General features: G+C 39.0%; 1 protein-coding gene across 16 annotated transcripts in view; it reads left to right on the top strand.

The window, feature by feature from the left end:
* Positions 1-14,851, top strand: part of MRRF (mitochondrial ribosome recycling factor) — a 66,578-nt gene that overhangs the window by 5,466 nt on the left and 46,261 nt on the right. For 8 of the 16 annotated variants that reach the window (XM_053563701.1, XM_053563628.1, XM_053563650.1 and 5 more), the window contains exon 2: positions 1,424-1,635. The exons of 1 other annotated variant lie outside the window; for it this stretch is intronic. In XM_053563701.1, coding sequence (XP_053419676.1) covers positions 1,452-1,635 — 184 coding nt within the window. In that variant the 5' untranslated portion in view covers positions 1,424-1,451. Of the gene's footprint in view, positions 1-1,422; positions 1,636-14,851 lie in introns of those variants that run through there. 7 more of the 16 variants (XM_053563663.1, XM_053563654.1, XM_053563683.1 and 4 more) reach the window with 3 other exon arrangements.

Raw genomic sequence — 14,851 nt, 5'->3', positions numbered from 1 at the left:
TTCTTTAGAGAAGGTTCTATTCATGTCTTTTGCCCATTGATATATGGGATTGTTGGCTTTTTTCATGTGGGGATTGTAACTCTTATTCACTCCATTATGTTGCAAAATTTTAGAATGGGATTTTTTTTTTTTGTAGAGACAGTCTCACTGTACCACCCTCCGGTAGAGTGCCGTGGCGTCACACGGCTCACCGCAACCTGTAACTCTTGGGCTTACGCAATTCTCTTGCCTCAGCCTCCTGAGCAGCTGGGACTACAGGCGCCCGCCACAACACCCGGCTATTTTTTTGTTGCAGTTTGGCCGGGGCTAGGTTTGAACCCGCCACCCTCGGCATATGGGGCCAGCGCCCTACTCACTGAGCCACAGGTGCCACCGGGATTTTTTTTTAATGAGGTGTGAGACTGATTTTCAAAGATAGCAGCTTCCAGGGTTTTCATAAGTGTTTTTAATTTTTAGCTGAATGGTAGCTAGATTCCTGGCAGAAACACCAGCTGGTTAGGACTGTGTTCTATCCCAGAGTTAGATGTTGGCAAATAGCATCTTTCCATGGTCAAAGGCCTCAGAAGTATGATATATAACTTGTGTTAACACAGTGGAAGGTGGCATTTTCCAGACCTTTAGTTCTATACCACAGAAGACCTCAAACCTCAATCATGGTTCATACTCACATTAAAGTAAAGTGCATTCTAATTGGTAATCAGTGCATAAGGAACCAGAGAAAATTTTATTAAATGCTGTCGTGTGAATTTTCCAGTCATTTTATGCCTGTTGAAGTGGCTTTTTAAATTTAAAGCCCTCTTCTTGTCCTCTGCTCTCCCTCTTCAAACTTTTCAAGATTTTATGCTTTTTCCTAAGTAAAGGTTTAGTCTGTTGCACATTTGCTTAACAGGTTTTTTTTTTTAGAGACACAGTCTCACTGTGTCACCCTTGGTAGAGTGCTGTGGCATCACAGCTCACAGCAACCTCAAACTCTAGGGCTTAAGCAAGTCTCTTGCTTCAGCCTCCCAGGTAGCTGGGACCACAGGTGCCCGCCACAACGTGGGCTATTTTTTTGTTGCAGTTGTCATTTTTGTTTAGCTGGCCTGGGCCAGCCTCGATGCATATGGCTGGCACCATAACCACTGTGCTATGGGCACAGAGCCTGCTTAACAGGTATTTTGATGTGGTGGAAAGAGCTTGGATTTTTACAGACCTTGGGCAAGTAACTTAAATCTCTGTGAGCCTCACTTTCTTCATCCTGTAAAATGCGGCTATCGTATTTCCTCCTAGGGCTGTTGGGAAAGGAATCGAATGTAATATATTTAAATTGCCTGGTATAAAGCTCAGTTTATAGGAGTTGCTAGATAATTGGTACGAATTATTCTCTGAAGTTGCAATAGGGTCTCTTTTACTTAGGTCTGCCTTTTTGTCTTATTCTTTTTAGTGGATGTTCCCAAGAGTTGTCTTCAGTCATGGCCTTGGTATTAAAGTGCTTCCGTGTGGTCCACCCTGCCTTTCGCAATTACCTTGCAGCCTTGACCAGACCTGTTTCAAAAGTTACACTGAAGACTGTGAGTGAAAGACAACGCGACCATAGGCAATATATAGCCTTTTCATCTGTCCCGGTCCGCCATTTTGCTACCAAGAAAGCCAAAGGTAGAGAGAGACCTACGACCTCCTCTCCATACCCCTTTTTTATACATGTATTTGGCCCTTCAATTACCATAGCTGGCAGAGGTCTCAGAGATGCACTGGTTTTCTCCTTTTGCCCACACGAGGAAATGGTGTCTCAGGTAGTTTAGTCGATTAGCTTAAAAGGTCACAGTGGCAGAGACAGTATTAGGACCCAGGGCCTATTTTTTCATTACTGTCTTATGCATTTTGTAGATAGCTCAGAAAATGCCTGATTTCTTTCTTTCAGGTTTAGAATTAGAGGTATAAGTGCCAAGCAAACCAGAATGCTTGTGGCTGGGATTATTATATTCTCTCCCTATGGGAGGATGCATGTTGGAAGTATAATGAAAACCAGAAGATTGTTGGGTGAAGGAGGTATTAGAGCCATGGATTTAGATGGATGATCTTAATGGCTTGTGTCATCTAAGAATGAGACTTTGATGTACCACAGGTCTCAGCTTAAATACCACTTCCTAAGGGAAGCCTTCCCTGACCTCTTAGACTAGGTCAAGTCCCCTGTTACCTGCCCTTGTGCATACTATTATTTTACCTTTGATGCATTTAGAACAGCGGTAGTTAATTAATCGTAAAATTGATTATTGTTTGTTATGTCTCTTACATGCTGGGCTGACTAAAGATAGGGTTCTAGGTCTTTCTTTAATGTCTAATAGGGTCTGACATATAGTATGTATTCAAAAACTTTGTTGAATGAGGGACAGAAAATTATCAAGTAGACTGTCTATTTATAGTGGTGGGACAGGGAGTCCACTCCCAAAGATACTGTTAGATATAAACTGCTGAATATTTTCCCAGACTTTCTTTTTCTGATTTCATAAAGATCTTTCCCTTTCTGTTAACAGGAAAATTAACAAGTTGATAAAAGAACATTAATGCTTAGAAGAATATATTCTGTTAATAGTGATAGTAGTAGTTAACTTTTGATCTGTATGTTGCATTATATTCTTTTCTTTTAATTTTGTTTTAATTTTTTAAATTACTGTTTTTTTATTGTTAAATCATAGCTGTGCACATTAGTGCAATCAAGGGGTACAGTGTGCTGGTTTCATATACAATCTGAAATATTCTCATCAAACTGTTCAATGTAGCCTTCATGGCATTTTCTTAGTTATTGTATGTAGACATTTGTATTCTGCCTCTAGTAAGTTTCACCTGTACCCATTCTAAGATGCACCATAGGTGTGGCCCCATGCATTACTCTCCCTCCACCCTAACCTCCCCCACCCTTGGCCCTTCCTTGGCCCTTTCCTCATAGTCTTGTGATATAGTTGGGTTATAGCCCTCATTTGAAAGCTATAATTTAGCTTCATAATAGATTTGAGTACATTGGATACTTTTTCTTCCATTCCTGAGATACTTTGCTAAGAAGAATATGTTCCAGCTCCATCCATGTAACATGAAAGAGGTAAAGTCTCCATCTTTCTTTAAGGCTGCATAATATTCCATGGTATACATGTACCACAATTTGCTAGTCCATTTGTGGGTCAGTGGGCACTAGGGCTTCTTCCATGACTTAGCAATTATGAATTGGGCTGCAATAAACATTTTGGTACGGATGTCCTTGTTATATTGTGATTTTTAGTCTTCTTGGTATAAACCTAGTAAAGGAATTATAGGATCAAATGGCAGGTCTATTTTTAGGTCTCTAAGTATTCTCCAAACATCCTTCCAGAAGTAACGTGTTCATGTGCATTCCCACCAGCAGTGTAGAGATGTGCCCTTTTCTCCACATCCACGCCAACATCCCTGGTTTTGGGATTTTGTTATGTGGGCTGCTCTTACTGGGGTTAGGTGATATCTCAAAGTAGTTTTGATTTGCATTTCTCTGATGATTAAGGATGATGAGCTTTTTTTCATGTGTTTGTAGATCGTGCGTCTGTCTTCTTTTTTTTTTTTTTTTTCTTTCTTTTTTTTTTTTTTTGTTGCAGTTCAGCTGGGGCCGGGTTTGAACTAGCAACCCTTGGTATATGGGGCCGGCGCCTTACCAACTGAGCCACAAGCGCCGCCCGCGTCTGTCTTCTTTAGAGAAGTTTCTCTTCAAGTCCCTTGCCCACCCTGAGATGGGATCACGTGTTCTTTTCTTGCTAATATGTTTGAGTTCTCTGTGGATTCTGGTTATTACACGCTTATCGGAGGTATAACCTGCAAATATTTTCTCCCAGGGGCTGTCTGCTTGCTTTACTTAGTATGTTCTTGGCTGTGTAGAAGCTTTTTAGTTTGATCAGGCCCAGTAGTGTATTTTTGATACTGCTTCAATTGCCTGGGGAGTCCTCCTCATAAAATATTCACCCAGGCCGATTACTTCAAGAGTTTTCCCTGCACTTTCTTCAAGTATTTTTATAGTTTCATGTCTTAAGTTTAAATCTTTTATCCAGTGAGAGTCTATCTTAGTTAATGGTGAAAGGTGTGGGTCCAGTTTCAATCTTCTACAGGTTGCCAGCCAGTTCACCCAGCACTATTTGTTAAATAGGGAATCTTTTCCCCACTGTATGTTTTTAATTGGCTTGTCAAAGATCAAATAACGGTAAGTAACTGGATCCATCTCTTGGTTCTGTATTCTGTTCCAGACATATACTTCTCTGTTTTTGTGCCAGTACCATGCTTTTTTGATCACTATCGATTTATAGTACAGTTTCAGGTCTGGTAGCGTGATTCCTCCTGCTGTGTTTTATTGCTGAGTAATGTTTTTGCTATTCGAGGTTTTTTTCTGATTCCATATAAAACGAAGTATTATTTTTTCAAGATCTTTGAAATATGACAATGGAGCTTTAATAGGAATTGCATTAAAATTATATATTGCTTTGGGTAGTATAGACTTTTTTTTTTTTTTGTAGAGACAGAGTCTCACTTTATGGCCCTTGGTAGAGTGCCGTGGCATCACACAGCTCACAGCAACCTCAAACTCCTGGGCTTAAGTGATTCTCTTGCCTCAGCCTCCCGAGTAGCTGGGACTACAGGCACCCGCCACAATGCCCAGCTATTTTTTGGTTGCAGTTCAGCTGGGGCTGGGTTTGAACCTGCCACCCTCCGTATATGGGGCCGGCGCCTGCGCCTTACAGACTGAGCCACAGGTGCCGCCCGACATTTTAACCGTGTTGATTTTTCCCAGCCACGAGCATGGTATGTTTCTCCATTTGTTAACATCTTCAGCTATTTCTTTTATTAAAGTTTCATAGTTCTCTTTGTAGAAATCTTTCATGTCCTTTGTTAGGTAAACTCCCAAATATTTCATCTTCTTCGGCACTACTGTGAAAGGAATAGAGTCCTTGACCATTTTTTCGGTTTGGTTATTGTTGATATATATAAAGGCTACAGATTAATGGGTGTTGATTTTTGTAGCCTGAGACATTGCTGTATTCCTTGATTACTTTTAAAAGTTTTGTAGTAGAATCCCTAGTGTTTTCCAGATAATACGATCATATCATCTGCGAAGAGTGAAAGTTTGATCTCTTCTGACCCTATGTGGATACCCTTGATCACCTTTTCTTCCCTAATTGCAATGGCTAAAACTTCCATTACAATGTTAAAGAGCAATGGAGACAATGGGCAACCTTGCCTGTTTCCTGATCTAAGTGGAAATGATTTCAATTTAACTCCATTCAGTACGATATTGGCTGTGGGTTTGCTGTAGATGGCCTGTATTAGTTTAAGAAATATCCCTTCTATACCAATTTTCTTAAGTATTCTGATCATGAAGGGAAACTGGATATCATCAAAAGCTTTTTCTGCATTGATTGAGAGAATCATATGGTCCTTATTTTTTAGTTTGTTTATGTGCTGGATTACATTTATAGATTTATGTATATTGAACCAGCCTTGAGACTCTGGGATAAATCCCGATTGGTCGTGGTGTATAATTTTTTTAATGTGTTGTTGGATTCTGTTCGTTAGGATCTTATTGAGTATTTTAGCATCAATATTCACTAGTGATATTGGTCTATAATTTTCTTTTCTTGTTGGGTCTTTCCCTGGTTTGGGGATCAAGGTGATGTTTGCTTCAAGGTGTTGGGTAATATTCCTTCTTTTTCTATATTTTGGAAGAGGTTTAGTAATATAGGTACTAGTTCTTCTTTAAAGATTTGGTAGAATTCTGATGTAAAGTCATCTGGTCCTGGGCTTTTCTTTTTAGGGAGGTTTTGTATAGTTGATGGTATTTCAGAACTTGATACAGGCCTGTTCAGCATTTCCACTTCATTCTGGCTAACTCTTGGTAGGTGGCGTACTTCCAGGTATTGGTCGATTTCTTTCAGGTTTTCATATTTTTGAGAGTAGAGTTTCTTGTAGTATTCGTTAAGGATTTTTTGAATTTCTGAGGGGTCTGTTGTTATTTCATCTTTACCATTTCTGATTGATGACATTAGAGATTTTACTCTTTTTTTTTCCCGGTTAGGTTGGCCAAAGATTTGTCTGTTTTATTGATCTTTTCAAAAAACCAACTTTTGGATTTATTGATCTGTTGTATAATTCTTTTGTTTTCAATTTCATTTAATTCTGCTCTGATTTTGGTTATTTCTTTTCTTCTGCTTGGTTTGTGGTTGGAGTGTTCTTCATTCTCCAGTTGCTTGAGATGTCCCATTAAGTTATTAACTTCCTCTCTTTCCGTTTTCTTGAGGAAGGCTGGCAGTGCTATAAATTTCCCTCTTAGGACTGCCATTGCGGTATCCCAGAGGTTCTGGTAATTCATGTCTTGGTTGTTGTTTTATTGTAAAAATTTGGTGATTTCCTTCTTAATCTCGTCTATAACCCATCTATCCTTCAGCATAAGGTTGTTTAGCTTCCGGTTTTTGTATGGGTAGGCAGGTCCCTGTTGTTATTGAGTTCAACTTTTAATCCATGAAGGTCTGAGAAGATGCAAGGAATGATTTCTGTTTTTAAATTTGTAGAGGTTAGATTTGTGGCCTAGGATGTGGTCGATTTTGGAGTATGTTCCGTGGGCTGATGAGAAGAATGTGCATTCAGTTTTGTTCGGATGAAATGTTCTGTAGATGTCTGTTAAGTCCAGATGTTGGTTAAGTTTAAATCTAAAATTTCTTCGCTTAACTTCTTTTTGGAGGATCTATCCAGCACTGGTAGAGGGGTGTTAAAATCTCCAACTACTATGGAAGTGGAGAAAATCAAGTTGCTGATGTCTGTTAGAGTTTCTCTTATAAATTAAGGTGCATTCTGGTTGGGTGCATAAATATTAATAATTGAAATCTCATCATATTGAGTATTGCCTTTAACAAATATGAAATGTCTATCCGTATCCTTTCTTATTTTGGTTGGTTTAAAGCCTATTACATATGCAAATAGGATTGCAACACCTGCTTTTTTCTGCTTTCCATTTGCCTGGAGTATAGATGACCATCCCTTCACCTTGAGTCTATATTTGTCTTTTAATGTAAGATGAGGTTCTTGTATGCGGCAGATATTGGGTTGAATGTTTGTGTCCAGTCAGCCAACCTGTGCCTCTTTAGAGGACAATTTAAACCATTCACATTAATTGAGAATATTGATAAGCCTTTTGAGAGTCTGGTGGACATTTTTAATCCTTTTGTGACTGTGGAAGTTGGAATTTCATCAAAATTTTCTTGGTGAATTTACTTTTGTGGTGGAGGATTATGCTGATCTTTATGGAGGATAGGTCAGAGAATATCCTGGAGAGCTGGTTTAGTTATGGCAAATTTCTTCAACATGTGAATGTTATTAAAGTATTTAATTTTGCCGTCATAAATGACTCAGTTTAGCTGGATATAGGATCCTGGGTTGAAAGTTATTGTGTTTTAGGAGATTAAAAGTCGATGACCATCCTCTTCTAGCTTGAAAAGTTTCAGCAGAGAGATCTGCAGTTATTCTAATATTCTTGCACTTGAAGGTGATGGTTTTCTTTCCTCTGGCTGCTTTCAGAATTTTCTCCTTCATTTTAACTTTAATGAAATTGATTATGATGTGTCTGGGGGATGTCTTATTTGGATTGAGTCGTGCTGGAGTTCTGAAACTGTCTGCTATCTGAATTTCAAAATCTCTTGGCATGTCTGGAATGTTCTCTTTCATTATATCATGGAGAAGAGACTGTGTGCCTTGTGAAGCCACTTCTTTGCTTTCGGGGATCCCTATAAGATGAATATTGGTTTTCTTCGAATTATCCCAGAGTTCTCTGAGAGAGTGATCTGCTTTTGCCCTCCATTTCTCTTTCTCTTTGACAGTTTGGTAGCATTCGAAAGCTTTGTCTTCAATGTCAGAAATCCTTTTTTCTGCTTCCTCCATTCTGTTATTGAGGGATTTGACTGTGTTTCTCAGATCTTTGAGGGCTGTAACTTCTTGTCTCAACGTGTCAAAATCTTTGGTCATTTGGTCTTTGAATTTGTTGAATTCTTTTTGGAGATATCTTTTGGGTTAGTGCTTGGAATTCTAGTTCGATCTTATTTGCTATCCAGATTCCGAATTCGATTTCTGATGTCTCAGCTATTTGTTTGTGCATGGGATCTTGTGCTGTGTCTGCCCCATTGATCCTTGCGGGAGTTGATCTACTCTGATTATTCATATTGCCAGAGTTTTTCTGTTGATTTCGCCTCATGATTGTTTTTCCACCGTTGCTTCTAGCTGTCCTCAGAGTTTGGGAGGTGCCTCTCCTAGATTAGACCCCAGCGTGATCACTCTATTATTGCTGGATCTTTGTAGGGAGTGATCCTGTGTAGCTTCTCTGGGGCTGCCCCAGCCAGGGAGTTCTCCTTGTGGAGGAGCTCCAGAGTGTGACAGACCCGGATCCAGCAACAGTGCGGGGACGGGGGTGGGGGTGGTGGTGCACACGATTCTGGGAGTGCCTGACACCCATTGACTTTGGCACTGAGAGCCCACGACTCCAGCAGTGTCTGGCCAGGAGAAGGGCTGTGCATAGAGGCAGGAGGGCTCCAGAGGGCATGCGGTACCAGAGTTTCTGGCCAGTCGAGCAGGCTGTTGTGGAGGCAGGGAGAGTGCCCGTGTGGAGGCAGGGATGGTACAGGTGGGAGGACGCGGTTTTGCGAGGCTCCCGGAGTTCTTGGGCAGGGGAGTGGAGGTCCAGCGGGTGCATCTCTTCGCAGGGTTGGGCGGGGGCAGATCACTGATGGTGGCACTGCTCTTCCGGAGGTCTGGCACTGATCGCTGATTGTACGCAGCTCTTACAGAGGTCTGGGGGCCAATAGCTGATCTTGCACAGCACTTACGGAGGTCTGGGCGCCCATCACTGATTGTGCGCAGCTCTTATGGAGGTCTGCAAAGGTCAAGGTGAAAATCCTACGAAGCATCACAAAATTCTGCTTGAGGCACTCCCATGCCAATCTAGTATGATCCTTTTGTCACAGCCCCTATGGCCCTGGTCTCAATTACAGCAGGAAGGAACCAGGCATGACGCGGTTCAGCTTGCAGGAGGCGGACTAACCTTGATAGCAGGGTAGACTGTGCATTTTTTTTATAGTGTTTTACTCAAAGTATATACCACAATTTAGGTATTCATTCTGCAGTCAATGGACACGTGGGTTGATTTAGTTTTGAGCTAAAACAAATAATGGTACTGTGAACATTCTTGTACATATATTTTGGTGCGCATATGTGTACATTTGTCCCCTTCCCCTCCTCTCCTGTTCCTTTCTGTCTCTTTCCCTGGCTAGATAGGGGCACTAGTATAATTGAATAAGTGTGATTGGTGATAATAGGCATTCTTGTTTTATCCCTGACTTTATAGGGAATAAGCATTTCTTGTGTATGTTAACATTAAGAATTATGTTTTCTTTGCTTTTAGTAGTCTTTTTTTGAGACTAAGTCACCCTCAGTAGAGTGCTATGGCATTACAGCTCACAGCAACCTCAAACTCTTGGGCTTAAATGATTTTCTTGCCTCCACCTCCCAAGTAGCTGGGACTATAGGCGCCCACCACAACACCTGGCTATTTTTTGTTGTAGTTGTCATTGTTGTTTAGCTGGCTTGGGCTGAGTTCAAACATGCCACCCTCAGTGTATGTGGTTGGTGCCATAACCACTGTGCTACGGGCGCTGAGCCGTAGGTAGTCTTTTAAACAATCTTCTATCCCCATTTTTCTGTAAGTTTTTGTTTCAGATGGGTCTTAAATTTTAATCAAGTGCTTTTGCTGCATTTATTGCCATGATCATATCTTTTTCTCTTTTAATCTGTTAACGTGCTAACTCAATATCAATAGCTTTTTCTGATGTTAAACCACTTTTGCATTCTTAATAAAAGCCCTTACATATATAGAACATATACATAATCTGTATATATGTTGCTGGATTTGGTTTGCTATTATTAATTTAGAATTTTCAGTATATATTTATATTTGAGTTTAGCCTTAAAGTAACATTCTAATATTGATAATCATAACTTTCTAGTATTATTCTCTAATTTTGATTCTGAGACTGTATTAGCTTCATAATGTGAATTAGGAAGTGCATCTCTATTTCTTTTTTAATGGAATGGTCTATAAAAAATCAGAGTTATTGGTTCCTTGGATTTTTTTGTTGTTGTTTTGGAGACAGAGTTTCATTCTGCTGCCCTGGTTAGAGTGCTCTGGCATCATAGTTCATGGTAACCTCAACTCTTGGGCTTGACAGTCCTCTTGCCTCAGCCTCCTGAGTAGCTGGGACTATAGGCACCTGTCACAATGCCTGGCTAGTGTGTGTGTGTGTGTGTGAGTGTGTGTGTGAGTGACTTGCTTTATTGCAATATTTGCTTCAGTGTAGTGGTCTTGAACTAAGAGCACAATATCTCTGAGGTATGCTTATACTACATGTACTCTAAATAAATTGTAACAAAAATTCATGTTACTAAAATAGAACAGCATAATGAACTTCATTGAATTAATATATAGTACATCATACTCCAGGACATAATTTTTCTTGAAAATTATTATTTTCTTTTTTTACAAAGCATAAAATTATATAATTGAACAGAAAAATACATTTCTATAATAATTGTTGAGAGTTCAATATCTCATAAGAGATAAGTGAGAAAATAAAGGACTTAAATAATACAATAAACCATCTAGATCTGACAGACATATACAGACTCCTCTTCTAAATAACAATAACAAACACATTCTTCCCAGTGCCCCTGGGATATTTTCTAGGATAGACCCTATGTTAAGCCATAAATTAAGTTCTAATAGATTTTTTCTTCTTCTTTATTTTATTTATTTATTTATTTTTAATTTTTTGAACCAGGTTACATTGATTGCATTTGTTAGGTAAAGTCCCTCCTGTAATTGTGTCCTGCCCCCAAAAGGTGTATCACACACCATGACCCCTCTTCACCCCCCTCCCAACTTCCCTCTCTGCTCTCCCCTTTTTCCACTGTGTACGAGGTCATTAATTGTCCTCATATCAGAATTGAGTACATAGGATTCATGCTTCTCCATTCTTGTGATGCTTTGCTAAGAATAATAATGTTCCACTTCCATCCAGGTTAATACAAAAGATGTAAAGTCTCCATCTTTTTTAATGGCTGAATAGTATTCCATGGTATACATATACCACAGTTTGTTAATCCATACCTGGGTTGGTGGGGATTTAGGCTGTTTCTACATTTTGGCAATTGTAAATTGAGCTGCAATAAACAATCTAGCGCAAGTATTCTTATGGTAAAAGGATTTCTTTTCTTCTGGGTAGACGCTCAGTAATGGGATTGCAGGATCAAATGAGACATCTAGTTTGAGTTCTTTGAGGTTTCTCCATACTTCCTTCCAAAAAGATTGTATTAGTTTAATCCCATCAGCAGTGTAAAAGTACTCCCTTCTCTCCACATCCACACCAGCATCTGCATTTTTGAGGTTTTGTGATACGGGCCATTCTTGCTGGGGTTAGATGATATCCAGGGTGGTTTTGATGTACATTTCTCTAATAATTAGGGACGATGAGCATTTTTTCATATGTTTGTTAGCCATTTGTCTGTCTTCTTTAGAGAAGATTCATTCATCTTTCTTGCTCATTGATACAAGGGATTGTTGGTTTTTTTCATGTTGATTAATTTGAGTTTTTGTCCAATGCAAAATATGCAAATATCTTTTCCCATTTAACAGACCCAAGTCCATAAATGTAATCGGCCATATCAACAGAAGCAAAAACTAAGACCATATGATTCTCTCACTAGATGCAGAAAAAGCATTCAATAAAATCCAGCATCCTTTTCTAATTAGAACACTGAAGAGTATAAGAATAGGTGACACATTACTTAAACTGATCCAAGCCATCTATGGCAAACTCACAGCTAATATTTTATTGAATGGAAAAAAACTGAAAGCTTTTCCACTTAGAACTGGAACCAGACAAGGTTGTCCTGTATTGCTACTACTATTCAACATAGTGCCGCAAGTTCTAGCCAAAACAGTCAAGCAAGAGAAGGAAATAAAAGAGCATCCTAATGGGAGCAGAGGATGTCAAACTCTCCCTCTTTGCTGATGGTATGTTCTTATACTTAGAGAACCCCGAAGACTCAACTACAGGTCTCCTGGAAGTCATCAAAAAATATAGGAATGTCTCAGGGATATAAAATCAATGTCCATAAATCAGTAGCCTTTGTATATGCCAGTAACAGCCAAGATGAGAAGCTAATTAAGGACACAATTCCCTTCAGAGTAGCTTCAAAGAAAATGAAATACCTAGGAATATACCTAACAAAAGAGGTGAAGGACCTCTATAAAGAAAATTATGAAATCCTAAGAAAAGAAATAGCAGAAGATATTAACAAATAGAAGAACATACCATGCTTATGGGTGGGAAGAACCAACATTGTTAAAATGTCTATATTTCCAAAGCAATCTACAGATTCAATGCAATCCCCGTTAAAATACCAACATCATGCTTTCAAAATTTGGAAAAAATAATTCTTCGTTTTGTATGGAACCAGAAAAAAACCCAGATAGCTAAGGCAGTTCTTAATAATAAAAACAAAGTTGGGGGCATTTGCCTACTAGACTTTAGGCTGTATTACAAGGCCATAGTGATAGGAACAAAAAGTATTGGCACAAAATAGAGATATAGACATCTGGAATTGAATAGAAAACCAGGAGATGAAACTAACATCTTACAGCCACCTAATCTTTGATAAACCAAACAAGAACATACACTGAGGGAAAGAATCCCTATTCAATAAATGGTGCTGGGAGAACTGGATAACCACATGTAAAAGACTAAAACTGGACCTGAACCTTTCTCCAACTCACTAAAGTTGATTCAAGATGGATAAAAGATCTAAATTTAAGGCATGAAAGCATAAAAATCCTCAAGATGTGGGGAAAACACTTGCAGTTATCTGACTGGGGAAAGACTTTATGAAAAAGATTTCAGTGGCAACTGCAACAAGAACAAAAATAAACAAATTGAACTTAATTAAATTGAATAGCTTCTGTACAGCTAAGGAGACAACAACCAAAGCAAATAGATAACCATCAGAATGGGAAAAGATATATTTTTCTGTTTTTTAGTAGAGATGGGGTCTTGCTCTTGCTCTTGCTCACGCTGGTCTTGAACTCCTGAGCTCCAGCAATCTACCTGCCTCAGCCTCCAAGAGTGCTAGGATTATAGGTGTGAGCCACTGCACCTAGCTGAGTTCTTTGGATTTTTGATAAAACTTGCCTATGACATCATCTGGATCTGGGGTGTGTGTGTGTGTGTGTGTGTGTGTGTGTGTGTGTGTGTGCACGCGCGTGCATGTGTGTAGGTAGACCTAGTTTAAATTATAGATTTGATTTCCTTAATGATAATGAGAACATTTAGATTTTCTTCTTTATTTTAGTAAGTTGTATGTGTTTAGAGTATTTTTTATTTTTTAAAATTTCCAAAGTTGTTTTCATAAAGTTATCCGTAAGTCTCTTAAATTTAAGATCTATTATTTTGATAACTATATGCCTTTTTCTTTCCTAATATGATTTATTTGTGTCTACTTTTATCTTTTCCCAATTGTTCTTGATAGAAGCTTGTCAGTTGTATATGCCTTCTAAAATAGAGCTTCTAATTTTATTTTTTCCCCAATTTTATTGATTTATGCTGTTTATTGTTTACTTTCTTCTATGTACTTCTCTTTCTATCTCCTCAGATGTATAGTTATAATAGTTCATTGATTTTTGTCCTTTGCTGTTTTTCTTTTCTTTTCTTTTCCTTTTTTTTAAGAGACAGAGTCTCGCTTTGTCACCCTTGGGAGAATGCTGTGGTGTCACAGCTCACAGCAACCTCCAGCTCTTGGGCTTAGGTGATTTCTCCTGCCTCAGCCTACCGAGTAGCTGGGACTACAGGTGCCTGCCACAATGCCTAGCTATTTTTTGTTGCAATTTTGGCTGGGGCCGGGTTTGAACCCACCACCCTTGGTATGTGGGGCCAGTGCCCTACTCACTGAGCACGGTAGTTCAGACCTGTAATCCGAGCACTTGGGAGGCCAAGGCGGGTGAATTGCCTGAGCTGACAGGTTTGAGGTCAGCCTGAGCCAGAGCAAGACCAGTCTCTAAAAAAAATTAGCCGGGCATTGTGGCAGGTTCCTATAGTCCCAGCTACTTGGGAGGCTGAGGCAAGAGAATCCTTAAGCCCAGGCATTTAAGATTGCTGTGAGCTATGAGTCCATGGCACTCTACCAAGGATGACAAAGTGAGACTCTGTCTCAAAAAAAAAAAAAAAAAAAAAAAAATTTCGTTGTATGTATTTAAGGTGCACAACATTACATTTTGATATATAGTGAAATGGTTACCTATCGTCAAGTGCATTAACATATCCATCATTTTATATAGTTATTCTTTTTTGTTGTGTATGGTAAGAGCACATAATATCTCTTTTAGCAAAAAATCCTGAGTACAATATTATTAACCATAGTCCTCATTATCCATAGACACTTTGGTGGTTTCCCTATCTTGGCTGTTGTGAATAATGCATTGTTTGTTTGTTTTTTTAAGCATTTAAGGCCCTAAATTTGTCTAAATACAGCTTTAACTGCTTCTTAAAAGTTTTGGATATGCTGTGTTTTTATTATGGTCATTTCTAAATATTTCAAAATATCTACTCATTTCTCTGTAGTCCTTTAGTGTTTATTATTCAGTAGTGTTAAAAAATTTCTCAGGGGCGGCACCTATGGCTCAAGGAGTAGGGCACCGGCTCCATATACCAGAGGTGGCAGGTTCAAACCCAGCCTGGTCAAAAACTGCAAAAAATAAAAAAATAAAAATTTCTCA

This window comes from Nycticebus coucang, chromosome 2 (assembly GCF_027406575.1).
Source record: "Nycticebus coucang isolate mNycCou1 chromosome 2, mNycCou1.pri, whole genome shotgun sequence".
Classification (NCBI taxonomy): domain Eukaryota; kingdom Metazoa; phylum Chordata; class Mammalia; order Primates; family Lorisidae; genus Nycticebus; species Nycticebus coucang.
This window is presented reverse-complemented; position numbering and strand designations above follow the sequence as displayed.